The sequence below is a fragment of the Leuciscus leuciscus genome, assembly GCF_965113295.1.
Source record: "Leuciscus leuciscus genome assembly, chromosome: 6".
Lineage (NCBI taxonomy): Eukaryota > Metazoa > Chordata > Actinopteri > Cypriniformes > Leuciscidae > Leuciscus > Leuciscus leuciscus.
Genome location: NC_138730.1, coordinates 34,204,084 through 34,230,944, shown reverse-complemented (window position 1 = coordinate 34,230,944; position 26,861 = coordinate 34,204,084). Strand labels below are relative to the sequence as shown.

The window sequence follows — 26,861 nt, the reverse complement described above, 5'->3', positions numbered from 1 at the left end:
CTGATGATCGGCCAATCAGCGAATAGCAGATGAGATGGGGGGCTGCGCGTTCGACCTAGCGCTGGCAAGATGTTAGTTCCTGCTCTACGCTGGCCGTTTCCTGTAATCGTACAGTGTTGTGAGACGGAGAAAGCCATGTGTGTCGATGCAAAGGTAAATTTAGCACCCCGAAATTATTGCGGGGAAAGTTGGGGCAGTGGATGGCAGCGTTATTAGGGCATATTTTAGTTGAAAATACGCCCTAGCCAAGTCGAAACAGCTTTGCGGCCTTGTCCATGACTGTTCGTAGTCGGGCTATGGTTTTTGTAGCACGTTGCCTTTGGTTTGGTCCGGTTTGTTGATGAGAGAGATTGAGAGTCCGAACGAGAGACTGTGAGATGTATTATGAATGATGGAGGCTCACTGATACAGCTTAAATCGGCCGTCAGAGAAAAACAAAATGATCGAGCACATATTTAGCATTTATAGCAATAGGAATCGCCATTGTGAACATTGATGGGGTTTGTCGAGTGTCTGGTTTGGGACTGTTGTTCCACATTGATGGCAAGTCAAGGAAGACAGTATTGATTTATTTGATCTAAACATCAATTATGTGATTTGCGATTGACTTTGAAGAACATGACATTAGAGACAATACACATTTGCACTCTTTGACTTTTAAAAACAACGTTATGATACTTGCTAAGTGACAAACAGATCAGTCAGACATGATGCCATGTGAAGTGATGGCACTGCCATTCCATAAGATGCAGCAACTGTTTAGTGTAAATGGTTTAATTAATGTGTTTTCCTATCCTATGTTTTCTCCAGAGCATCAATGCACACATTTATTGATGGATCTCTTAGAGTTCACTCCAACCAGAGAAGCAAAAAGTAATTCCAGAGAGTAGGAGCGGATAGAGGGGAGGAAGAGAGAGAGAGTGAAGGAGGGTAAACCGGTGGACTCTCTCTTTTCCTGTTCCTCACTCCCTGATCATTAATTTCAGGTAAGTTTACCTGTCATGCTGCAGAATTCAGTATATTGAAATTTTTATTAGGTATGATGGATGTTTGCATTACTGATAAATTTGACAAGCTAGAAGTGTTATGATCTATAAATGTGAACTTGATAGTGATGTTGGACTTGATGATGGTACTTGCAAAAGATTTGTTTGCACAGAATAAAAAAGTAGTATGTATGTATGTATATATGTGTGTGTGTGTGTGTGTGTGTATGTATATGTATGCATGTATATGTATGTGTATATATATATATATATATATATATATATATATATATATATATATATATATAAAATATGTATTATATACTTTTGATAATTAAGGCCAATTATTACATTCGATGCTTGCTGAATGAATGTAATCCAGTAACTGGCCTTATTTATGTAAATAAAAATAAAAAATAAACTTGATGAAGATTTATCTCTATTTCTCTTCCTTTCTTCAACAGCATACCTACAGAATCTCTTCGGACTTGTTGGATGTTTTTGTACCAAAACTGGATATCACACATTCTTTGCTTTTTTTCACAAACTATTTAACAATATGGCAGACCCTATTATGGACCTCTTTGATGACACACCACTGTTCAATTTGGATTCCCTGCCTGAGGATGCGTTCTCCCAGGGCTCCTCAGACCCAGTTGAGGAGGCGCTAAAGTTGGCACTGGGCCAAGTGGACCCACCTATGGACCCCACACCGGATCTTGGTGTCCCTGCGCTCAGTGATGTTGTCACAGTTCCAACACCTGTCGCAACTCCTGTTTCCGTCCCACTGCAGACCCTACCAACACAGCAGCCCACCCAGATGTCGCATGAAGTCTCTCTTAACCCGGCTCAGATTTCAGTTCAGCCCTCTCTCTCGGTGGCCAGTAACAGCAGTGGGGCGGCAACGGTCCTGCTGAGCTCCCCCCTTGGAGTACCTGTGTCAGGGGCTCAAGTCGCCACCCAGCAGCTGCAAACTCAGCAAATCACTGCGGTTACGCAACAGGCGACAGGGCAGTCTGCTCCAAAAATTGTAATTCTGAAAGGCCCTCAGGGTCAGACTCAAGTGCTGCAGGGTGTCACAGGAGCCACAGGCTCTCCAGGGAAATTCACTCTCTCTAGAGTTCTGACAGGGACCCCTCTTAGGCCAGGAATGGCGGTTGTTTCTGGGGGGACAGTATTAAATGCCACGTCTCCTGGTCAGGGGCAGGTCAAAGTGGGCACTGGAGTGCAAAGGCTTGTTCAGACTTCAAATGGCCCGATGAAGCAGGTGTTACTGACCTCAATGCCCCAGACCCAATCGCAGGTGCAGATACCTGCGCAGACGCCGCTGCAGTCACCATCACAGTCAGCACAGATTCAGGCGCAGGTGCAGCCTCAGACGCAGATGGCTTTACAAACCCCAGTACAAACACAGGCCCAAGCGTCGACCGTTACATCCCCTGGAACGACAGCAGCGGCCGTCCGACCTCAAGGTGTCACCCTTTCAGCAGTGCCACAGCAGGTCAGTCTCTGCCAGAGTTATTATTAAATAGTATATCAATGATACTGTAATAACACTGGTCTCTGCACTCTTTATAGCACTTTTTTCTTTTACTTTCAGAATCTTAATAGTTATTTCTTTATTCAGGGTGAAGCAAAGAGGATCACTCTGGTGCTACAGCAGCCCTCGCAAGGTGGAGCTGGCCAGACTGGGATGGTGACATTAGGGGGAACCTCAGCTGCAGGGGTGGGTCAGCAGGGCCAGCAGCACAGGCTGGTGTTGGGCTCTCTGCCAGGGAAGTTGGTCCTGCAGGGAGGCCAGCTGGCAGCTCTCGCCCAAGCTAAGGCGGGTCAAACGGGTGCACAGCCGAAAGTGCTCACCATTCAGCTGCAAGTTCAACAGCAGCCCAACCAACAGGGAGCCAAGGTGAGTAAAAGGACAAGTCGTGTGTGTTGGAAGATGTGCTTTTCCTTGTAACTTGGTTGTGATGGGAAGTTTTTTCTGTATTTGCAACAGTTTCAATTGGTTTCTGGGGCAGCTAATATTGGTGGCAGCCCTCAGGTGGTGCAGATTTCTCAAGGCCAAGGAGGACAAAGACTTGCAGTGCCTCTTAAACTACTGCTGCAGCCACAGGTAGGACATTCCTTCACATCTGTTTTATGCCTCTGTGATGTTCTTTCATACTATTATTTGTGTACCACTTGGAATCTGAAGAATATGAAGTAGGCCTATTATTTTAAAGTTATTCAAAAATGTTTGATATTATGTATACAGTTTTTTTTTTTTTATGTGTCTGGTTCCATTTTCTCATAATGATTCTGATTCCTTAATGGCTCAACATTGTTTTTAGTACCCTGAAGTAAAAAGGTTTGGTTAAAGAAAAGCAATTGCCAAATGAGGGAGTTTCAATAGTAAATTAATTTCTTGCGAAAGGGACATTTACACAGACTTTAAAAATAAACTTTTTAAGAATGATTTTAAAATAAACTTTTTAAGAATGATTTTGAATAATTAAAGTCAATTGTTTAATTGCATTGTTGCTGCATAAATGTAATCCAGTAACTGGCATTATGTAAATAATTAAAATATACAAAAAAATATATACTAAAACAAAAAGGTGCTGTAACATTTAAATACATTTTTCTTTACAGTACTACTGACAAAATGCATAATGTGTATTTTGTTGTCATATGAACAATCAGCCAGTAACTAGACAGATTTAAGTCTTGTACTTAGTTGTAACTGTATGTAACTCAGTCATTGTCCTATTAGAGTAATTTGTAATAAATGGAACCTCTGTTTCCAACCATTTTGTTGAGATGCTGGCAAAATACAGATATTTTGCTTATATATATATATATATAATGCTTGAAATAAAATATCACCTTTTCCCTGCAGTCAAACACTGTTTCCAGTGCTGGTGGAGCTGTTTCTGTGGTTAAAGTTATCAATACCTCAGCTGGCAGCTCTGCGTCCTGCACCACCACCACAGCTGCGTCTTCCGGTGTGCGTTTGGTGAAGGCCCAGGAGCCCGTGCGGAGAGTAGAAACCCTGTGCAAGCAGGAGAAAGCAAATCGCATTGTTGCTGAGGCCATCGCACGAGCCAAAGCCAGGGGCGAAAGGAACATCCCCCGTGTGCTCAACCAGGACGAACTGCCTGCCGGACAGACCTCAGCAGACCTAGAGGGCGTTGCAGGGGCTGCTGGAGCAAAAAAGAAAGGAGGTGGTGGTGGTAGTGGAGGGAGCAAGAAGAAAAGCCCTAGTGTGGGAGGAGGGAAAGTGGTGGTGGGAGGAGACAAGAAATCCAAGGCGAAGACTCCAGGAGTGGTTGCTGGAGGTGGAGGCAGTAAAAGTAAATCCAAGACTAAGCTCAAGTAAGTTGAGATTTTTTATCCTCCCTAGAAGAGTTTGACTCATTGATGTATTTGCCTCTGCCTGTTTTGTTCTTACACTTTATTCCCTCTCCATAGCACCATCACGCTAGTGGGTGGTAAGAAAAGGAAAAGAAATCCATCCTCTGACCACTCAGATGTAGATCTAAGCCCACCTGTTTCACCCCGCACACTGGAGGAAGAAATGTCACAGGTATTACTTACACATTTAACTATTACTGTCATATAGGAGCCATATTAAGCCACTGAAGTGTTGTACGTGTGGGCAGGTGTTAGAAGTGCATTATGTGACATTGAATTTTGAATATAGAGCATCAGATCAATGCCATTAACAGGATTCGTTGACTCTACTGTGATTCTGTTCTCCCAACAGAAGCGACGTTCTAACCGTCAGGTGAAGCGGAAGAAGTACACAGAGGATTTGGATATTAAAATCACTGATGATGAAGATGAAATGGACGCAGACGTTGATGTGACCACAACTCCAGTGTCCGCTCCAGGGCATGTCCAGTCCATGGGAGTGGAACTACAGCAGGAGCTGGATGGGGACGGTCTTCCAAGCATGCAGTTTTTTGTGGTGTGTCAACACACCATTCATTGCCATTTGTTTCCTTTTCATAACTGGTTTTGTCAGAATTTTTCAGCTGTTTACAGTTTGGCACATTGCCACCATTCATAAAAAAAGAATGCTTATATGTATGTAACTTTGCTAGGACTATTGTCTTTATCTTCATGTATGTGGGCATGTTTCTGATTTGTGTTTCAGGAGAATCCAAGTGAGGAGGATGCTGCTATTGTGGATAAAATATTGTCTATGCGGTTGACCAAGAAGGAGGTAAGTGTCTGTTTCTCACTGTCATTCACAAAAATCTTGTGAAATCTTGTACTAGTATATTCTGACTAAACCTTCATGGTATTTTCTTGTTCTGATGCAGGTGTCTCCAGGGCAGTATACTAATGTGGAGGAATTTTTTGTCAAATATAAAAACTAGTAAGCCATTAACTGTTTTCTCAACCTTTATTTGTGGAAATGTATTTTTTATCCCTTGAAAATATTGTAATGTTTTTCTAGCTCATACATGCACTGTGAATGGGCCAGTCTTGAGCAGCTGGAGAGAGACAAGAGGATCCATCAGAAGATGAAAAGATTCAAGACAAAACATGCACAAATGAGGAACCTTTTCCAAGAGGTGAGGCCCTATTAAATTGAAATTGGGCAAATATTCCCATGTTTGGTTGGTAGTATAAGTCATATGGCTTTAGAAAATCTCACTAATTTTGAGGATAATTTATAAGTATATCTGGAACTATTTCCTGTGTTTTAGGAGGAGGAACCTTTCAATCCAGACTATGTGGAGGCTGATCGAATTTTGGATGAGTCACATAGTGTTGATAAAGACAACGGGGAGGTAAGGATTTATCGACCACACACCCAATTTTCAAATGTCAGATGAGAATTGGGAAACTTGCTTATTCAAACCGATAATGCATGAGTGTGTGAGTCTGTTTGACTCATTCAATAAAGTCATTTATTCTTGAGTCAGACTACACTGGTCTACTGTGCATAGCCAGCAAAGACAGTGTGATTTAAAAAATATATTTTGTTTTGTTTGTTGTTTCTTTTTACCACCTCTTATCTAATCACATTTAATTCAAACTGCACAAATATGACTGCCAAAAACACTGTTTTCCCTCTCCCAGCCGGTTGTGTACTACCTGGTGAAGTGGTGCTCTCTGCCCTATGAAGATGCTACTTGGGAGCTAAAGGAGGATGTTGATGAAGGCAAAGTGGAAGAATTCAGGAAGATTGAAAGTCGCCAGCCCAGACTCAAGAGAACTGTGAGATACTGTCTTGAAACTCAATCATTGCATACTGTTTTATCTACCTCTTCCTCTCTCTTCTCAGTGCCTGGTCACCAGAGCATTTTCATCCTGTCTGTATTCTTTAGTTTTCATTAAGAAACAGATGAGACAGTGGTGAATTATTAACAACTTCCTCTTCCATCAGCCTCGACCTGCTGCAAGTGCCTGGAAGAAGCTTGATGAGTGCAGAGAGTATAAGAATGGAAACCAGCTCAGAGAGTACCAGCTGGAGGGAGTTAACTGGCTGCTCTTTAACTGGTACAACAGGTAAATACCCTGCTGATACACTAAGAAGTGATAACATTTAGCTTATCAACAAAAAAAGGTGTTTTAAAGACATTCACACCTTTAAAAAAATGTTTTAACCTTCCATGCATTTTGAAGAACCTTCCACACTGGTGAATGTTTAAAGATTCCTTCAATTTTTAGTTTTGTACCTTTTATCTCTGATAAATCTTTAGGCCTATGCAATCCTAGTTGATAAAATAAACACACATGCGGCTTCTTAAATTTGCAAGCTTTCTCTTCCAGAAAAATGAACCAAAAATATTGATGATTCAATCCCTAGTCAGAGGTACATAAAAATGCTTTCTAGAATGAGATTTTTCCCTCCCACTCAATTATAAATACCACCTGCTACTGATCAAATGCTACAGCAGTGAGCAGACAGTAGCTCTGAGATACAAAACCAAAGTAAATAATTTGACAGCATACTATTTGGATACATCAACTGATGAGGATCGTGTGTGTCCTTATCAGAACATTCACCCTGGGATCCTTGTTTGAATTATGGCCTTACTCAAATGATAAATGCAGGCTCATTTCTTCTTTATTACCATCTGATTCTGGCAGGACTGCTGGCATAGGTGAAGATAGTGCTGAGAAATGCACCACATTTGTTTATTAAGTATCTTAATTGATTTTGTCCATGGTACAATCTATTGTTGTCACCAAAATTGTATTCATCAAACAATTTCATGGTCAAAAATTGTTATTCCAGTGCTGAGATTGAATGGTTTGGCAAAACGGTAGACTAGAGCTGTTTTATTTTATACTTTTTTGGGGGTAGAAAATGTTGTTCCTCTTTGTTCAATTCTTACACCCTCTTTTCTGTATTCATTATTTCCCACACAGGCAAAACTGCATTCTGGCAGATGAGATGGGTCTGGGGAAGACTATTCAGTCCATAGCCCTGCTATCAGAGGAGTATGCTACAGGGGTCCAGGGGCCATTCCTTATCATTGCCCCTCTTTCCACTATCACAAACTGGGAAAGAGAGTTTTCCACTTGGACCGACATGAATGCTATAGTTTACCACGGCAGCCTGGCCAGTAGACAGATGATCCAGCAGTATGAAATGTACTGCAAAGATGACAAGGTTGTTATAGATTCATTCTGTGTTTCTTTCTCATCAGTTTCATCATTACTGAGCAGGAGTATTGTCAATTTGAACTAAAACTAGTTTAGACTGAAGTACTGAAATTGCTAAAATAAATTAAAACAAAATAGAAATGTTAACAAAAATATTATTAAAAATGAAAAAGCACACAATAATATAAAACTAACTGAAATCTACAAATATGAATGAATACTATAGTAATAAATGATACTAAAATAAAACTGCTGAGCAGAAAGTTAAATTTGTTGGATGTTGAAAGGTTGTTGATACTAGTAGGATATTTTGATAACTTCCTCTCTCCTTCGTGCTCTTTTCTGTCTTGTCTAGGGACACTTTATACCAGGGGCCTATAGGTTTGATGCTCTGATCACAACCTTTGAGATGATTTTATCAGACTGCCCAGAGCTGAGGGAGATTTCTTGGCGCTGCGTAATTATTGATGAAGCTCACCGTTTGAAGAACAGAAACTGCAAACTTCTCGACAGCCTCAAGATGCTTGACCTTGTAAGAGTTTATCACCTTTAATTTTTTGCACTTCTTAAAAGAAACAATATATTTGTTAGTTACAAAAAAAAGGGGGTTAAGCGACGCTTGATTAATTAACAGCTCTCTCTTTATTCCCTTTTCAGGAGCATAAAGTGTTGTTGACAGGCACTCCACTTCAAAACACAGTAGAGGAGCTGTTCAGTCTGTTGCACTTTCTGGAACCAGCCCAGTTCCCCTCTGAGATAGAATTTTTGCGCGAGTTTGGAGATCTTAAAACTGAGGAGCAGGTAGAGAAACGCTGTGATTTTTATTTATTTATATCCAAAAAATTGGCAGGTAACATTTCCTCTTTTGAGAGCGTCAACAGTACTGAACATTCTATCCCCGTCTGTGATTATCAGGTCCAGAAACTGCAGTCAATTCTGAAGCCCATGATGCTGCGTAGACTGAAAGAAGACGTAGAAAAGAACCTCGCCCCAAAACAAGAAACAATTATTGAGGTATGACTGAGCAACAGTACTGTTTCAAGTTGTTTAATTCTCTCTGCTTTTGTAAGTTCTGAATGCATCAATTTCTCTGGTCCTCAGGTTGAGTTGACTGATGTACAGAAGAAGTATTACCGAGCTATTTTAGAGCGTAACTTCAGCTTCCTTAGCATGGGAGCCACGCACAACAGCAATGTACCGAATCTCCTCAATACAATGATGGAACTTCGAAAGTGCTGCAACCACCCTTACCTCATTACAGGTACAAAATTTATAGCTGTTCCCTTGGAGTAGGTTTGCTGCAGTAGTCTGTTACCGGCATTACACTGTGTTCGGTCGTACATCGATTACATTACTTGGCCACCGCGGCACAGCCCCTCACTTTGCTTTTTTTATAGAAATAAAAATAATTTAGTTCAGTTGGACAATGGACGCTACAATTATAAATTGAAAGCGTCTGCTCTGCTCCATACAGAACGGGCTGCAGAGGTATGCAGGAGAGATTTCTCTTATTGCATGTCGATGTGAGAGATGACTGACAGATGATGGTAGCAGAGGATTTGGTGCGCAACAGATCCTCATTCGTCATTGACAAATATAATGTAAAATGTGCGGTCAGTGCCGCTACTCCCTATACACAGAGTACATGTTATTGCGAATACGAAAGTGAAAGTAAAAAACGATCGTACATTCAAAAGCCATATTGATAGCGGCTCCCTGATGCCCGCAAATTATAAGCCTAAATACAAAGAGTATGTGTGATTGCGCATTCAAAAGCTACCTCACAGTAACATCCCTACCTTTTAGTTCCTCTTGTTTATCTTTGTTTACATGTTCTTGAGCACAACAGGTTTTAGTTCACCTATGTGACAACTTTGGTCTTGTAGTACATGAAAAAAATCTCCTGCTTATTGGTTGAACATACTGACGACTTTTTTTGTTGTCCACTTTCCGCTTTTTGTCTCCCCTCCCTGCAGGTGCTGAGGAGAAGATAGTGGCTGAGCTGAGGGCGGTATATGATCCTATGGCTTCAGACTTTCATCTCCAGGCTCTGGTGCGCTCTGCAGGGAAACTGGTCTTGCTGGATAAGCTGCTTCCTCGCCTCAAAGCTGGCGGGCACAAAGTACTCATCTTCTCCCAGATGGTGCGGTGCCTCGACATCCTTGAAGACTACCTCATACACAAGAGGTACAGCTTTAGAAATGTAAAATGTGTGATTTGAGAAGCAACTGTAGCCAGTTTTCATTCTACCATCTGGTTTGTAAGATCTGGTCTAAAATTAGATGTGTTCTGTCTGATCAGATACCTGTATGAGCGCATTGACGGGCGGGTCAGAGGAAACCTGCGACAGGCAGCCATCGATCGGTTCAGTAAACCTGATTCAGACCGGTTTGTCTTCCTACTTTGTACCCGGGCTGGAGGTTTGGGCATTAATTTGACTGCTGCTGACACCTGTGTCATTTTCGACTCTGACTGGAACCCGCAGAATGATCTTCAAGTGAGGATCTCATACCATGTTTTTCTTCATAGTGATTTCAATCCATTAAAGAAGATTTCTGTTCTTGTTTTCTGTCCCAGAAAACATTTCATAATTTTTCTTCACTTCCATACAGGCTCAGGCACGTTGTCACCGCATTGGTCAGTCTAAAGCGGTAAAGGTGTATCGTCTCATTACCAGAAACTCCTATGAGAGGGAGATGTTGGACAAAGCCAGTCTTAAATTGGGGCTTGATCGAGCCGTTCTGCAAAGCATGAGTGGAAACAAGGACAACAGTGTTAACGGGGTAAGAATGAAAGAAATCTGTGTTTTATATTGCTGTATTAGCGGATGGTTTGCCCAAAAAAGAAAATCGTTGTTCAAAACGTATGTTTGGGTGAGTTATTGCTTTGAATTGTTGACTTAAAAATGCAAGTTCAAGGCTGAAAAAGTTCATTTGTGGTGTATCATTACTCAATGGTGTGCTATAAACTTTCCTCAGATCCAGCAGTTCTCCAAGAAGGAGATAGAAGATTTGCTTCGTAAAGGTGCTTATGCTGCCATAATGGATGAGAATGACGAGGGCAGTCGTTTCTGTGAGGAGGACATCGATCAGATACTTCAGAGAAGAGCAACTACCATCACTATAGAAAGTGAAGGCAAAGGATCCACCTTCTCCAAGGCCAGCTTTGTGGCCTCTGAGAACCGCACAGATATTGCTCTGGATGATCCCGAGTTCTGGCAGAAGTGGGCCAAGAAAGCAGACATTGACATGGACACTCTCAACAGGAAGGTACAGTGTAGTTTTTTTCAAAATGTGACTACTGTATCCTTTTTTCTCTGCCAGTATTCCCTTTCATAATTTCTCTTGATTTCTTTTTTGCAAACTCAGAACACTCTTGTGATTGACACACCAAGAGTAAGAAAGCAAACGCGTCAGTATTCCACCCTGCGTGGAGAGGGTGGTGATCTGTCTGACATGGATAGCGATGATGACTACCCACCCCATAATGCCCGCCAATCTCGGGCCTCTCGACGCTCAGACCGGCATTCTGGTGGAGGTTACGGGCGCACAGACTGCTTCCGAGTGGAGAAACACCTACTTGTTTATGGGTTTGTGAACTTATTCTTTCGTTATCATATGGAGTTGTTCTTAAGAAACGGGTTTTAGTTCAACTGTTCATGTTTGAAACTTCATAGAATTATGATTTCATACATTTTAACATGACTTTCTCTCTACAGATGGGGCCGCTGGCGGGATATCCTGTCTCATGCTCGCTGTAAACGGCGTCTCAGTGAACGTGATGTGGAAACCATTTGTCGCGTCATCCTGGTTTTCTGTCTGATACATTACCGTGGAGATGAGAACATCAAAAGCTTCATCTGGGAGCTAATCACCCCTCCAGAGAATGGACGAGAGCCACAGGCTCTGCTTAATCACTCTGGTATAACTTTCTTTCATTATAATCTTCAATTGACACTCTTTCATACTACCAGCAAAGACCCTCGGGTAGTGGTAGAGCTCTTTAGATTTTCATGAGTCAACATTTTCCCTTAAGCCGCCTTTCCACTATCTCCAACATTTGCCTTTGATTGTTGCATTTCTCACTTTCAAATTGGTCGTGAAGCATCCATTACCCTCCATTAATTTAACATGGTAAAATGAATGAACAATGAATGTGTGAAAATATCCACACAAAATAACTGACCGTTAATATGTCTGGGGAAAAAAAGCATAGTTGGTTTTATAGGGCTAATCAATGTTAATAATTATGTAATAATTGTAAAATAATTAGTTTGTATTATTCCTACACCGTACTACTCTCCATTGAAATTAAATGACTTCTGCTCTGTCGTTTCTCGGAGATAATGAAAAGGAGCTTTAGAATGCAACAGCTTATGTAGGTTTTAAAACAGCGTTACTTTCATGCTAAGCAGGCTATGCACTTTTCTAGAGGTGCATAATGACTTTTTCCTTTTCTTTAGGTTTGTCCATCCCTGTCCCTCGCGGCAGGAAGGGGAAGCGAGTGAAGGCTCAGAGCTCTTTTGATGTGCAGAAAGTTGAGTGGATCCGCAAGTACAATCCTGACAGTCTACTGCTTGATGACAGTTACCGAAAACACCTCAAACATCAGTGCAACAAGTATGTTAGAACCATCAGGGACACTGTTTGATGACACTGAACGAAATATTACCGCAAGTTTCTTAATTTCATTCTCCCTCTTTTTCAGAGTGTTGCTGAGAGTACGTATGCTGTATTACCTGAAGCAGGAGGTCATTGGAGAGCATGCTGATTCTGTATTAAGAGGAGCTGATGCAAGGTATAGTCATCATCTGACTTCACTGCTTTTAATAAAAAAAATCACTTTGTTTAAAAGTCTCTGCTAAATGCATTAATATTCATCTGAATTTAAAAATTATCATTGCTTTGGATCGAAGCATCTGCTAAGTGCAAACATTTTAATTTCGTGAACTGGTCATGTACTGAACATACACTAACAATTTAGTTGTCACCAAATCTTACATTCTTCTTGGTGTTTTTTAATGCCTAGCAAGCTTAAAAAATTTGTTTTCTTTGATGCATTGATCATAGTTTTTTTTACTTTAAATTAGAAAGTGTGTTTCCTTGCAGGGATATTGATATCTGGTTGCCTGAAATGGAGCAGCAAGATGTTCCGTCTGGCTGGTGGGACGCAGAAGCTGACCGTTGTTTGCTTATCGGAGTCTATAAGCATGGTATGTGTAGGCTTTATTAACCTCGTCATCTTCAAGGATGTCTAGTTAATATAACTTCCTTATAGTATAAGATCTTCCTTATAGTTTTGCCCCCATGTTGCTCTTTTAAAACTGATGTGTTTGTCCTTTAACAACTAACAAATTTGTCTTACCCATAGTGAGGTATATTGGAGATTGTATCTAGATTTAAGGCTGACAAGTCATCCTGATACCTGCCAAAGACCAAAATATGTAGTTGTGCATATCCCTGATGTGTTTTTTTCCTCTTAACTCTGCCATTTCAGGATATGAAATGTACACCACCATGCGTGCTGACCCCTGCTTGTGTTTTGTTGAGCGATGTGGCCGTCCAAATGAGCAGGACATTAATGCGGAGCAGCAAGCAGCAGACCCAGAGCTTGGGGAAGGGTCAGTTTCAAATAGAGCTGATCTCTACACATGCATTATAATATTACAGCTTATATGGTTGACTCGTATATTTAAGCTTCATTTTTTATTTTGTTTTTGTGTCTTAGAGGAGACTACGACAAGTACTCTGAAGATCCAGAATTTAAGCCTGCGACAAGGCACACTAAGGAGGTGTATGAGGAGGTATGTGCATTTTGAATCACTTTTGTTCCTGTGTATGTGTAATTCTGGCACATTTATCTTGTGGTGTTGTTATTAGGAATTTATATATAATAATAATAATAATAATAATAAATGTGGATACTGTGCTCCTCAGGCTGATTCGGTGAATGCAGATGGTGATATTTGTGTGGAGGATCGCTCTGTTCCTGTGCAGATCGAGGGGCCATCTTCAGGATCATCAGATTTGTGTTATTGGCCGACGAGCTCATCGCTGACAGCCAGACTACGGCGTCTTATCACAGCCTACCAACGCAGTTACAGGAGAGAGCAGCTTAAGATGGAGGCAGCAGAGAAGGGCGATCGTAGACGTAGACGGTGTGAACAAGCCACTAAACTCAAAGAGATAGCCCGACAAGAACGACAACAAAGGTATGTTCCTCAAGAAACCTGTTACTGAAGCTTCCTCTTCAGTCTTCTCATAAGCTTCTCTGTTTCAGGTGGACTCGTAGGGAGGAGTGTGATTTTTACAGAGTGGTATCAACCTTTGGCGTCGAAAGGATAAAGAAAGAGGTAGAGGCTCTAGAAGGGGATGAGCATCATATGGACTGGAATCATTTTCGTTCGTTTGCTCGGCTTGATAAAAAAACAGATGAAAGCTTGACGCGTTACTTCAAGTGCTTCATGTCCATGTGTCGGAAAGTGTGTCACCTACGGCCTGCACGCGGAGAAGGTATTGAATGAGAACATGTTTGGTGTTTAAGTTGATTTAATTAAATGGAAATTTGTTTGGATTATGAATGCGGAATATATCGTCCAATATTATTTTTGCCATTATCTAATGATCTTTACAAACACTAAAAACATACATCTTTTAAAAATCCCCATTTTTTTTAATACTATACATTAGTGTTGTTATTGTAAACAAAAACTCTTAAAATCATTTTTGGTAACTGAAACAAAGCTAAAATAAAATGTAAATATCAGATGAAAAACTTGAAGATTAAATGGAAATTTAGGAATGTTGCCTTGCCAGTTAACTGAAAGAATTGTAAGTACTAAAACTGAAATAAACACAAACGCCATATAGAAATATAAAATAAAACTAATAAAAATGACAATCTCATAAGTTCTAAAACAAAAGTGCTAAAATTTTAAATGAACTGAAAATATAAAATCTAATACATTATATGGTAATAAATACTAAAATATAAATAATACTAAAATAACATTAAATACATTATAATGCCTAAATTCTCTTGTAGAATTTAAGAGGATTTTGAAAATGTATTATTGTTTTCATTTATTTAGACAAAATAGTATAGCATTTTAATTTTGGCTATTGATTGTGTATCGACCGTAACATTAATATAGCTCCCAAAACCCAAAAAATGTTGTGTAGTTTACAGTGACGTTCTTTTTTTAATAACACATTTTCTACTGTTATCTCTTCTTCTATTAGAATCTCAAGATCTGTCCCAATCCCTGGCCCCCATCACAGAAGAACGAGCCTCGCGCACACTCTACAGGGTCAGCTTGCTTTGTCGGCTACGTGAACGTGTTCTTCCTCACCCCTCGTTAGAGGAACGCCTCAGTCTGGCACCACCCAGCTCTGATCTGCCCAACTGGTGGAGCTTCCCACAGCACGACCATGAGCTGCTCTTAGCTGCTGCTAGACATGGCGTCAGCCGCACTGAACTCTCGATCTTCTCTGACCCACAGTACTCATTCAGTCAGGCCCGTCTCGACTACCTCCATAACCAGCAAGCCCAAGCTGCTTCACAGATGCACTCGTTAAGTCAGTCACAGGATTCGACCAGTATCAAAGAGGAGAGCCTAGATGATGAGTCTCGGCTGCTAGGGGTGGAGACCCTCTGTCCGTCAGACTCCCCAGCCATGCTCCTCTCCCATTCTGAGGGGAAAGTTGGAGTTCAGGCTGGATGGGCCTGGAAGAAGAGCAAAAACAATGGGCCGGGTGAGAGAAAAGTAGGAGGAGAGAGAGGTGAAGGGCCTTCAGACTCTGATTCCGATTCAGACTCGGGCTCGTCGTCTTCCTCACGTCATTCAGGCAGCTCGGATGATAGCGGAGACAGTGATGCAGAGAGAGAACGAGGTGAGGAAGGGGACACTGTTGCATTTAAATCAGGTTTATGATATCCTGCAGTAGGAAAATATTATTTCTTAGTGTTTAGCCTATTGATGATGTTCAGTATACATTTTGAAATTCATATTATAGCTTTTTGTTCTGAAATGCCTTTTTTGTGCAATCCAGTGAAATAATTACCAATCAAAAATTATAGTCAATGTTTTATCCAAGAAGTAAAAATACAGTAAAAATCTGTTCGGTCAAGGCAATATTTCCACAAAACCTAATTTCTTTCAGAATTACAAATATAATACTTCAGCAAGGGTGCGTAACATTTTTATTATGTTACAAAAGGTTTTTATTTCAAATAAATAATGTTCTTTGAGTCTTTTATTCCTCGAAGAAACCGAAAAAAAGCATCACAGTTTTCACAAAAATATTTAGCATTCAGATTTGCCATTACAGGAATAAATTAAATTTTCAGAAAAAACAAAATCTGTTATTTACATTATTGTAATATTTCACAATATTACATTGTAATATAAATAAATGCAGTTTTAGAGAGTATAAGAGATTCCCTTCAAAAACATTAAAAAAATCTTAATGAAATCTTTTGAACGATACTGATAAAACATTTGAATACATAAAAAATTACTCAAATTAATAAATCATTTTTGAATCAATTGCGTTCCAAGATTTCATTGAGTTTAAACGGACTCAAAGAAATAAATCAAACATGCCGTCTCACGCATTGTTTGTTACTTAAGCTTAAAGGAATAGTTCACCCAGAAGAAAAATCTACATTTTCAAAATTAAAACACTCAAACTTGTATTACTTTTTGGAAAATATCTTTTCTCAATCATTCTAATCTTCACTGAGTGTTAAATATTTTTTTCTTTGCCCAGCTGTAATGGTTAATGAGTTAATTTGGGTAGATTTATACGAGATTTGTAACTAGAATGACTGATCTCTCAGCAGCAGCTCTTAAGATGTGTGATGGTGATGAAGAAAACAGCCTCCTCTCACTCACACCATCTCAAGAAGGCGCCCCAGCCGAGTCCCTCACTGACCCTCTAAGAGTCGACTGGCCCAAAGACCGTGTGCTGATAAACCGAATAGACAACCTCTGTTCGCTGGTTCTAATGGGGCACTGGCCATCAGGTCGCCGCTACGTCTCTGACATTCAGCTCAGTGCTGCATCTGACGAGCGTGACCTCAGCGATGACCTGGGTTACCCCCGAGTGGGACGCAAAAGCAACAGTGCCCTATCTGGAGAAGTTCTTGACGGCCAAGAATCAGAGTTCACAGTAAAACTCCTGAAGGTGAGGTGGTGTTCAGACATTTAGGAACCGTTATGAACCTCAATAGTGTCTCTTTCTTCTGCTTTAACGTTTGTTTCGTTTTCTTTAGGAGGAGGGGCTGAAGCTGACATTCTCTAAGCAAGCTCTGATGCCAAACGGTGAAGGGAGTGCACGCAAAAAGCGAAAGGACCACGAGGTACAGAAATGCAGCCTCATTAAACTTACCTAACTAGTTTTGGGGAAGAAGTAACAACATTTAAATGTACATCAAATACCTTTATGTCCAGCTGTATAATGTGCTTTTTTTTATTATAATTTTTTTAGCTGGTAGATGCTGAAGGGGTTCTCCATGCTCCCCGCAGGAGGGACCTTCCCAACTGGCTCAAAGAAAACCCAGATTATGAAGTGGAGGGAGACATGCTAGAGGTAAGTGAAAAAACTCAGGTTGAGCTCTTCTTTTTGGACTGACACGCCTGATAATGTTCCTCTCGTTGTTGCAGTTACTGGTGAATCGGACCAAAAGGAAGAGGAGGAAGAGGATAGAGAAAGGAGCAGCTCTTACTGGCAGTGAGAGAATAAAGGTCATAGATATAAGGACGGGCAAGAAGGTGAGGGAAGACATTTGGCATTCATTATATTTCTTATGTTTTATCAGCAAATCAGCTTATTATAATGATTTCTGTAGAATCATGTGACACTAAAGACTGAAAATTCAGCTTGGTCTTCACAGGAATAAATGACATTTTAACAGGCTAAAATAGAAATTAAAAGTTATTTTAATTTGTAATATTTCACAATATTACTGTTTTTTTTTTTTTTTTTTTTTTTTTTTTATCAAATAAATGCAGCCTTGGTGAACATAAGAGAGTTTATGTATTCATGAAAAGTGAAGACAAAAAACTACAAATACACCAATCTACAATGTGGTTTGTCTGTGACCGTTATTGTTCTTGATATATTTGGTGCAGTTCAGGCCCTGTCCACACGGAGACGCGTTTCGCTGTATACGTATACATTTTTTATCGTATTGGTGTTACGTCCACACGGATCCGGCGTTTTCGGAGACTGAAACCGCTATTTTTTGAAACCGGGTCCCAAGGTGGATAAATCTGAAAATGCCGCCCTTGCGTTTTCGTGTGTACGGCCAATCCGTATATTTTGCGAAACGATGATGTCATCACACCAAGTGTCAACTAGTCAGACACCGTTAAGTCACAGCAACTACATTTATGGTTTTTCATATTGTTCAACAAAGTTCTTGATTAAAAAAGAAAAAAGAAAAAAAGAAGCTACTGTGCCTAATATTATTGTTGTATACAGCGCGCAAGGTTTATGCGCGAGCTCCAAGTCTTCTTCTCCGTTTTTAGTGTATGTCTGAGGCAGAATTACAGCGCCACATACTGGTCTGGCATGTATACTACATCGTTTTGAGTCGGTTTCAGTGGTTTCGTGTGTACGCAGATATTTCTTGAGACGACGCCGTGTTTACGGAATTTTTTTTTTGAACGGGAAAAAAAAATATCGGATAGGGAAAGCTCTGGCTTCGTGTGGATGTGGCCTCAGTTGGTCTTAATGATTTATACTCCCCTGCTTTTCAGTTTGGTGGAATTTACGGGCCTGCACTACAGGACCTGAGAGAGCACCTGGAGGAGAATCCTGACCACGCTGTAGCACCGGAATGGTCTGAGACTGTTCGCAATTCGGTTAGTGTCTCCTTTATTAGCTCTGTGTTTATCCTCATCAACCCTGGTTGTATAGCGTTAGACCAATCATAGTCGGATATCAGTTTGACTGAAATTAATGATATCCTTCTCTTCAATCTCAGGGCTTCTTGCCTGAGAGTTTATTCCACAGACTGTTGAGTCCCCACGCTTCAATCCCCAAAAAGAATCGCCATTACCTCTCCACCCCTTCGATCCAGACTGATGACCCTCTCCTCGGAGGCGGCGAAGGCGAGACGTTAGTTTCCGATGGCGCTTACATGATGGACGATGAGGACCTGGAAGACGGCGGTCACCTCACGTCATCTCACCACTTCCTTACTCCAGCCTACGATGTGAAGATGGAGCCAAGCGCTCTAGATATGGACGGAGGTGACAGTTTGTCACAAGGTGGATATGATAGTTCAGACAGAGAGGCCATTTTGGATGATGTCATCATGGCACCGAAAAATTCAGACTCTTCCTCAAGCTCAGAGGATTGACCAAATCTCATGTTAGATGTAGTAGACCGAGATCATGACAGTCTTTTATTTTATTATATTCTGCCTTCATTATTTTTATAATTATTGTTGATGTTATTGCTTAAAATATGGAGTAACAGATTTTTTTCTTGGGTTGGATTTGTACTCGACTGTTTTGCGTAGATTGAGGAGATACAGGTGCCGTTTTTTTCTTTTCTTGTTACACCTCATTCAGCACGTTGTGCTTAATTCCAGATGAAATATGAATTTGTCTCACATACCCACAGTAAGCCCCTTTCATCCTGTCTTGGCTGGGAAAGGAGCTGTTTGTCTCTCACCCTCAGGCTGAACTGTTTAACAGTGTGCTGGAGGATCCATAGTCATGCACTGAGCTGAGCCATCGTGGTGCCTCGGTCTGGTTAAGAACATGGAGTTTTTTGTTGGATGTATATCATTTTTTTGTGTGTGTGTGTTGGGGGGTGGGGACAGGGTAGGATTTGGGGTTTAGGGTTAGTTACTGAAACAATGTTAGACAGATGATGGCTGTATTGTACAAAGTAGAGTTGGTCCTATGCCTGCAATGATGCAAAAATTATGCGTTTATTCCCGTTTCAATAACTGACTCCAACTGTCTCTGTGATATAAATATGAATAGCAGTCTACAGTGGAAACTGATGTCTGTTGAATTCATTTCATCAAGTGTTTGTATTTATTTGAGTAATGACCACTCAAGGCTCTTTTTCTTGACTGCCTGGAATACATGCTGAGTAGAAAAGCAAGTTTATTCTCTCTCTCAAACTTCATACTTGGATGTGGAGAAAGATCATTATCCTTAACGATTGTTTTAATGAATAAGTAGTTTCAATTTTGCTGTCTTGTAGCTTTAGTTGACATCAGTAACTTGACATTAAATCACAAATTTAGAGTAGTTTCAGCAATTCAAGTAAGGTTGAAACTAACACATTGAAAGAGACAATAAATATCACAGAAATTCAGCATGGGGCAGGGTTAACGTTTCTTGACGCCTGCTGGAGGTAAGTCAGGTTTCACAATTTATTATGGTTATTTGCCAGCAATAACAAACAAAATTAACATTTGTCTTGGTAATGTTTACAAACATTTTCCTAAAACCTGCATATAATGTGGCTTTTTACATTTTAGAACAACTGAATTTGCTTGTGTTGCAAACTGCCTTCTCTGTCCAGCATGTGGTTTAACCATTGGGTGATCAGTATTACTGTAGTATGAGACGAATAGATTGCTGTTATGTGGTGCCTTTTGAGCTCTGTAACATCACAAGTTAATATGCCTGTTGAAATTTTAGGAAGTATTTATTAAAGAGATGAGGAGGATTAAAGTTATCAATTCCATTGCTAATATTTGGTAATGTTTGTGCCATGTTTACCCACTAAAAAATGTCACTTCCAGTGGGGTATCGCAAAAAAACTAGAACAAGTGTTAGAACACAGGAGAAAGCTTGACTAATTAAAACATTCACAAGAAGAAAAAATATTTTGTTAGACATTTTCTTAGAGAAAATTAATGCATTGCACCCAGGGACATGGTAACATAAAAACATCAGCAGCTCAAACTAGAGTAGTTATATATAGTTTTATTTAACCATTATGAAAGGGACTTGAAAATGTAATTCATGATGGGGTTAAGCTAAAAAAAAAAAAAGATTTTCCTCTAGGGGGCACATGTGACCTCATATTCTCTTTTGAGATGCATTCAAATAACAAAGCCATTTTTTGTCTTATTGAAAACAGTAGTACACTTGTGAGAATGGGCTCTTGATGTAAAAATGTAAACTCCATTGCTTTAGTCTCTATGAAATCATTAAATAAGATGCCTTCCCTTGTAATCATAAACGACTGTGATTGGTCCAGCTTGATCCTCGCTGAAAAACGTAACGGCTGCCATGTGACAATCAGCGGCGCCCTGGAAAAAAAATTGTGGTGGTTATCGAATTGGTAGTAGAGAGTGAAGGCTCAAAACAGAATAACTGTTATTTAAACTTAAGGTGTATTACCTACTACAGACAACGTGAGTCGCGTTAAGTATTTTCAGGAAAAAGGTTTCATTTTATGAGCTACGAATAAATCTATGATCGGAGTGCGATTAATGTGACTTATGAATGCAATCAGACAAACTTAACAGAGCACCGATAGAATCGGTCCATTTTTACACTGGCAGCAACTGTCTTTGCAGGGCCAGCAACTCTAATACAAACTTTCTTAAATCATTTTGAATATATATTAAGAATATACAGTTTATTGTGTTATGTAATGAGACGCTGGATATTACATATAGCAAATATACCAGACGTCTCTTTTCGAGGCCTGTGAAATGAATGAAACCTCACGTTGGGTTTAACAGCAACACCTTTGTGAACTAGCACCACTTAGCTAGTTAACGTTAGCTGCTGCTTGCTGGCTGAATTGGTAAGCCTATTAATAAACGTTTTTAACTAATCTGGTACTACTTGCGGTGAGTGTGGGATCGTGTAATGAAGTTTACTGGCATTATTCATCCGAGCAACACATACCATATACAATTGGACAATACCGAGAACAAGATGTTGTGTTTCTTGCTTCTTTTCTTTTAGAGAATAGTTTTTTTTTTTTTCTTAGATGACTTTGGTTTTTAATTTAACTTTTTTTGCTCTTGGCTTGTTACAAGATCAACCTCTTCTCTGATATCAAAAGACCCAATTTATCTATTTATTTAGTCTTAATATTATCCTCATGGATCTGAATTTTTACTCGGATCTCTCTGACGGGACTGGTCAACATGTTGATTCTGAGTTTATGGAAAACTCCTCTTACAATGGATATGATTCAGTGAACAAGGTAAATCTGACTTTGTGTGTTTAACATCTTTAGTTGAATATAAAACGTATATTTGTTTTTAAAATTGCAGCATGTCATGTAGTGTTCGTTTGATCAATATGTCTGCAGGTAAATAATACACCTCTTAACCTCTGTTTATTAGTTTGCAGGTGCCAATGAGTCATACCTGACCATCAGTGGACCTGGTCATCATTTTCTTGAGGTGGTGCTACTTTTGGTCACAATTAACTGGGTTAATTATATATATATGTGTGTGTGTGTGTGTTTGTGTGTGTTATCATTTTATTTATGCATTTACTTTTGCTTGTAGAAAACATTCCATACACCCTGTCTGGGTGATGAAGAGTTTGAAATCCCAATCTCCTTGGATCCAGATTCTGCGCTCACCATAGAGGATGTGGAGGCCCATTTCGGAGAGTTGGCCGAACAGGCTGAGAGCTCAAGGGGTCCTGGAGTTGGAAATAGTCTTGCCAGTAATACTGTAGTTGGGGGGAATGATCCCTCTTTTGCCTCTGCTTTCATGAATGCGTCTTCTCAGGGCATAGAGCACCTGAGTTTGGGTGTGATTAACCAGCCGGGAGGAAGTGCACTACTGAGCTCAACTCTGGGTGTGGTAAGCTTTGTTGTTTTGTTTTTTCAGTGATCATTTATTTTCATGCTTTCAGCTTGTTAGAATGGCCACTTTAATTGCTGTTAATGCAATTAGATCTTGAGTAAAGTATAGATTGGCACATCATATAATGATTTTTTTTGTCTTCTTGTTGTCTTGTTTTTTTTTTCTGTAGGATCTTGGCCATTCTGTTGGCTCCCATTTTAATAGTTCCTCCTCCATGACTATTGATGTTCCAATAAACGACATGAGCCACAGTCTCTTAGGACACAATCAGCTCACCACCATAGACCATTCAGATCTAAGTGCTCAGTTAGGGCTCAGCCTTGGTGGTGGAGCCAAGTCACCTGACCAACCACTGTCAACCACACCATCTCCTGCTGGGTCATTGCAGGATGAAGACATGGAGGACTTCAGACAAGTGAGTGTTTCAGTGATTTCAGTGATGATTGTGGCACATTTTCTTTCTTTTTCCATTTTGCAAGCTATCCTTATTTCCGTTACAGAAAACCATGCTGGTAGACTACTCCTCAGCGACGATCATACCGCACCTCCCCAACTTGACGGGTTCCACCCAGCTCTCTTCTGCTCCTCTAGCTGTGGTGAGGAGGGTTGGCGGTAAGCCAGCCATGGTGCCTGTGACCACATTGGACACGGGAGCAACACTGGGAGGCAAAAAAGGAAAGAAGAAAAAAGATCCCAATGAACCACAGAAGCCAGTGTCAGCCTATGCTCTGTTCTTCAGAGACACCCAGGCAGCCATTAAGGGCCAGAACCCCAATGCCACATTCGGAGAGGTGTCCAAGATAGTGGCATCCATGTGGGACAGCCTGGGAGAAGAGCAAAAACAGGTGGAGTATAGTTCTTTGAAGACTGACAGTGTTTGCAAAAAGTGCAATGCAATTCAAATATGCACAACTATTTAAAGAGTTGGGGGCTTTTTTTTTTTTTTGCTTTAAAAAAATAAAAATAAAAATACTTTTATTTAACAAATATGCATTGCATTCATCAAACTTGACAGTAAATAAATGTAAATGTTACAAAAGTTTTTATATATATATATATATATATATATATATATATATATATATATAAAAATATAAAATGACAATTTTAATTTTTAGGTGAACTATTCCTTATAAGAATGAAAAAGTTATTGCGGTTTCTACAAAAATATTAAGCAACACAACTGTTTTCAACATTCCATTGGTGGGATAAACGGATGGTCCCACCCCAAATTCACATCACTGGCTTATACTGTATAAACTTAAGGTCAATTACTGTAATTGCAATTGTGTAAAAAGACTGAAAATTCAGTAAAAAGTCTGTAGACACACATTGTGCTGGAATTGCTTTAGATTTATAACAGCATTTCATAATTTGACAATGGAGTTGCATTTTATTTTTCCAAATATTCTTTCAAAGTATTAAAATAATTAATAGAACTGTTACCGTGCGTTCACACCACCGCCGGCGAGAGCGTCAAAGTGTCTTGAAGTCATTCATTTTCAATGTGAGTCGGCGGCAAGGGCGGCGCGGCGCATCTTGGACGACGAGAGTGGCGAGAAGAGTTGAAGTCAGGTCAACTTTATGATAAGCTATGACGCGGTTCGGCAGCAACCAATCGGAATGTAGAAGTCCTCCACTTGAGAGGATTCCAGAGAACGCAGTCAATTCATTCGATCTACGTCAGAGCGTCCCCGAATCTTTCTACGGCGTCATTGGCAGGGGCGGCGGTGTGAACGCACAGTTAAGGAATTGAATCTGTAAATGGTACATTTACATTCACGTGCATTTTGTGTCATTTTGAATTTTTATGAACTTTTGCAGGTTTACAAGAGGAAAACCGAGGCAGCTAAGAAAGAGTATCTGAAAGCTTTAGCAGCCTACAGAGCAAATCAACTCTCAAGAGTGAGTGAATTGTTTCTAGTTCTTCTTTTGAGTTTTTTTTTATTTGCTGTCTTATATTATACTTTCTTTCCTTTATTTCTCATCCAGCCATCTTCTGAGGTGGATGATAGCGCTCCTTCCACTCCTCCCTCTGTCCCCTGTCCTGCACCCGTCATCCCTGCTCCTGCTCCTGCTGCCCCTGTCCGTCCACGCCTGACCCCCATTCCTGAGCAGAACACCATCACCAACATCTGTGCATCCAATATTATCCTCGACCTGCCTCAAGTCACCACCCGTTCCCGCACGGGTTCTCTACCCTTGGCCATCGGCCAGCCCCTGACCCCTAACCCCAGCCCGACACCTACTGTCACAAAAATCATCATCTCCAAGCAGATGCTGCAGGGAGGTTCTCAGCTCCACCAGATCCCCACGTCCATGGTGACGGTGATTCCGGCTGGAGTTCGAGCCGTGCATCCGGCTTCTGCTGGACGTCAGCCTCCACCACTGCAGCAGATGCAGGGCACCCCACCTCCCCCACGTCTGCAGCAGATGGTACAAACCCAAGCCCCGCCGCCTCTTCAGGCCAAGCCCCGTGGAGGGGCAGGAAGTTCTGTGGCTGTCACGGCTACGCCTCCACCGCCTCTTCAGATAAAGATTGTGCCCGCTTCAATACACTCTGACCTGTCCACGCCAATTATTGTTACTACAGCAACAAGTGCCAATCCTGTTATTTCCCCATCCACCATCTCAGCCTTAGCACATCCTGCCCCTGTTGAGGTGAAAGTGGAAGAGCCCAAAGAGGAGTTGGCCACTGGGACGGATGAGGCTCTGACGGAGGAACCCGAAGAGGTTTGTTATATCTGGGCCTTAAGAGATCAAACACAAGTACACAGCAAAGTTATTCAGAGTGTAACCTAACTCTGCTTGTTTTATCCTCTTTTTTCAGATGGAGATGGAGGTAAGTGTTGCTCCTGCGGTCTCCTCTTCCACTCCTCTTGTGAATCTCTGTGTCCGCGCTGGATGCACAAACCTGGCTGTGGACAGTCGAGACTGGGATAAGGAGTATTGCAGCAATGAATGTGTGGCCACACACTGCAGGTGTTTTTTATTTATTTTATTTTTTAAGGTGCTTTTTTTGCACAGTCAGAATCCATTTACTAACCGTCCCTATTTTTACTTTCTTAACAGGGATATTTTCATGGCCTGGTGTTCAATCAAGAGCCAGAACTCAGCCACTGTCAAATAAATGAAACGAAATCCTCCTGATTCTGGGTCTTAGCATGCCTGGATGTGTCTTTTATAATAACACAACAGAATTTTACTGGAATTACTAGTGAAAGTTTAGTGTTTTTGTTGTAAATATCTAAGGCATGAAAATGGCAGTGGAAAAATCATTCTATGAAAGGACAAATTATGTCTTTGTTACAACTATTGATATATATACTGCGAACATCATGTTTTGACATTTGTTTTCCTAGTTGAAACTGTCAGATATGGACATAGAGTGAATATTGTGTTTTTTTGGACCTTGTATTGTTTCCACTCAGTTTTTGGCCAGTGGTTTATTTGTATTTTTTTATGTATGTTACTAGTTAATGTGTTAAAAGGAGACAAATCTGAACCATTGTATTATTTTCAAATGCAGTAATTTTGATTATGATGACAAATTTAAGAGTATTAGTGAACCTCAAACAGTAATGCAATCAGTCTGCAATTCTATTATATTTTCAGTTTTCTTGTGTTGTACTGACAGTGTCTTAGATCAGTTTTCACAAGTGCTCTTGTGTAAAATCTTTTTGCCTTAGTTATGGGGTTTTGCTGACTTTTTTAGATTGTGTTACAGAAATGACTCAAGTATTAATAAAAGGCAGCCAAAATGGACTAAGTTTCAGAAATCATTGCAAACGTACCCATTTTAATGTGACACTCAAATGATTGTCAGTACACTACAAAAACTGCTGAGATCCCTGTTTTGCCCTGCTAGTAGAAACATAGGCTATATTATTTTATTATAGATGTCTGACCAGTATGTAGACAATTTAGTTCGTAAGAATTTTTAATCTGAAAAACATAAATGTGACTGAATAGAGAGCACTTTTACAAGTCTCAAGCTTTAAAAAAAAAAAAAAAATCCTTAACAACAGATGACATTTCTTGGCCATGTTCAAGGATGCATTATATGACATTTCACAAAATTTATTTTAATTTAAAAAGTACCCCCTGAGATTTTAAACTTATTTTGCCTAAAATTATTATTTTTTAAAATATGTATACATAATGAGCGACTACATAATCCATTTTCGTAACCGTGTTTTTGTCTTGTCCAGAATCTCTACGGTACACCTATAATAAGTGTTTATATTCAGACAATTTTAGACTGGTTTGGGTCGGCAGCGCTGCGGAGTAGCCCAGTAACTGCGTGATGCATCATAAACATAAACAGAGATAAATAGTTCCGGTTACAATATTCTTCCGCAAGATTCATGCAGTTCTGTTTATTAACCACTAGAGCGCAAAGAGTTACGGACTGCAGCTTTAAATTAAACTTTTGACGATTTGATTCATTAT

General features: G+C 40.3%; 2 protein-coding genes across 3 annotated transcripts; both read left to right on the top strand.

Moving 5' to 3' along the window:
- Positions 1 to 25: 25 nt before the first annotated feature.
- On the top strand, positions 26 to 19,640 carry chd8 (chromodomain helicase DNA binding protein 8). 2 transcript variants are annotated; one of them, XM_082173419.1, is made up of 39 exons: positions 26 to 153; positions 811 to 986; positions 1,451 to 2,487; positions 2,614 to 2,892; positions 2,983 to 3,099; positions 3,865 to 4,340; positions 4,437 to 4,551; positions 4,732 to 4,935; positions 5,125 to 5,193; positions 5,294 to 5,349; positions 5,431 to 5,548; positions 5,684 to 5,767; positions 6,060 to 6,197; positions 6,367 to 6,488; positions 7,356 to 7,599; positions 7,948 to 8,124; positions 8,250 to 8,393; positions 8,508 to 8,606; positions 8,694 to 8,853; positions 9,569 to 9,779; positions 9,894 to 10,089; positions 10,205 to 10,375; positions 10,571 to 10,861; positions 10,961 to 11,181; positions 11,311 to 11,513; positions 12,055 to 12,211; positions 12,300 to 12,389; positions 12,701 to 12,804; positions 13,089 to 13,212; positions 13,320 to 13,395; positions 13,529 to 13,803; positions 13,872 to 14,104; positions 14,834 to 15,484; positions 16,437 to 16,780; positions 16,869 to 16,955; positions 17,084 to 17,185; positions 17,260 to 17,367; positions 18,358 to 18,462; positions 18,585 to 19,640. In XM_082173419.1, exons 3-39 carry the CDS (start codon positions 1,546 to 1,548, stop codon positions 18,960 to 18,962), a joined length of 7,671 nt encoding a protein of 2,556 aa, XP_082029545.1. In that variant the 5' UTR covers positions 26 to 153; positions 811 to 986; positions 1,451 to 1,545; the 3' UTR covers positions 18,963 to 19,640. The 2 variants fall into 2 exon arrangements, with proteins under 2 accessions (XP_082029545.1, XP_082029544.1); XM_082173418.1 differs by having other exon boundaries at positions 16,434 to 16,780.
- A 1,241-nt stretch (positions 19,641 to 20,881) lies between these two features.
- tox4a (TOX high mobility group box family member 4 a) lies at positions 20,882 to 26,174 on the top strand. Its single transcript, XM_082173536.1, has 9 exons — positions 20,882 to 21,793; positions 21,936 to 21,995; positions 22,104 to 22,406; positions 22,579 to 22,824; positions 22,910 to 23,254; positions 24,234 to 24,314; positions 24,402 to 25,142; positions 25,240 to 25,391; positions 25,482 to 26,174. Exons 1-9 carry the CDS (start codon positions 21,689 to 21,691, stop codon positions 25,537 to 25,539), a joined length of 2,091 nt encoding a protein of 696 aa, XP_082029662.1. The 5' UTR covers positions 20,882 to 21,688; the 3' UTR covers positions 25,540 to 26,174.
- The last annotated feature ends 687 nt before the right edge of the window (positions 26,175 to 26,861 follow it).

Bases quoted from the DNA above. Each gene is read 5' to 3' on its own strand.
- chd8 (XM_082173418.1), top strand. From the start codon at position 1,546: ATGGCAGACCCTATTATGGACCTCTTTGATGACACACCACTGTTCAAT. The intron at 5,194-5,293 runs GTAAGTGTCTGT...GTTCTGATGCAG, and splicing joins TGCGGTTGACCAAGAAGGAG to GTGTCTCCAGGGCAGTATAC. The intron at 10,376-10,570 runs GTAAGAATGAAA...AACTTTCCTCAG, and splicing joins AGGACAACAGTGTTAACGGG to ATCCAGCAGTTCTCCAAGAA.
- tox4a (XM_082173536.1), top strand. From the start codon at position 21,689: ATGGATCTGAATTTTTACTCGGATCTCTCTGACGGGACTGGTCAACAT. The intron at 25,143-25,239 runs GTTTGTTATATC...CTCTTTTTTCAG, and splicing joins TGACGGAGGAACCCGAAGAG to ATGGAGATGGAGGTAAGTGT. The intron at 25,392-25,481 runs GTGTTTTTTATT...CTTTCTTAACAG, and splicing joins TGTGTGGCCACACACTGCAG to GGATATTTTCATGGCCTGGT.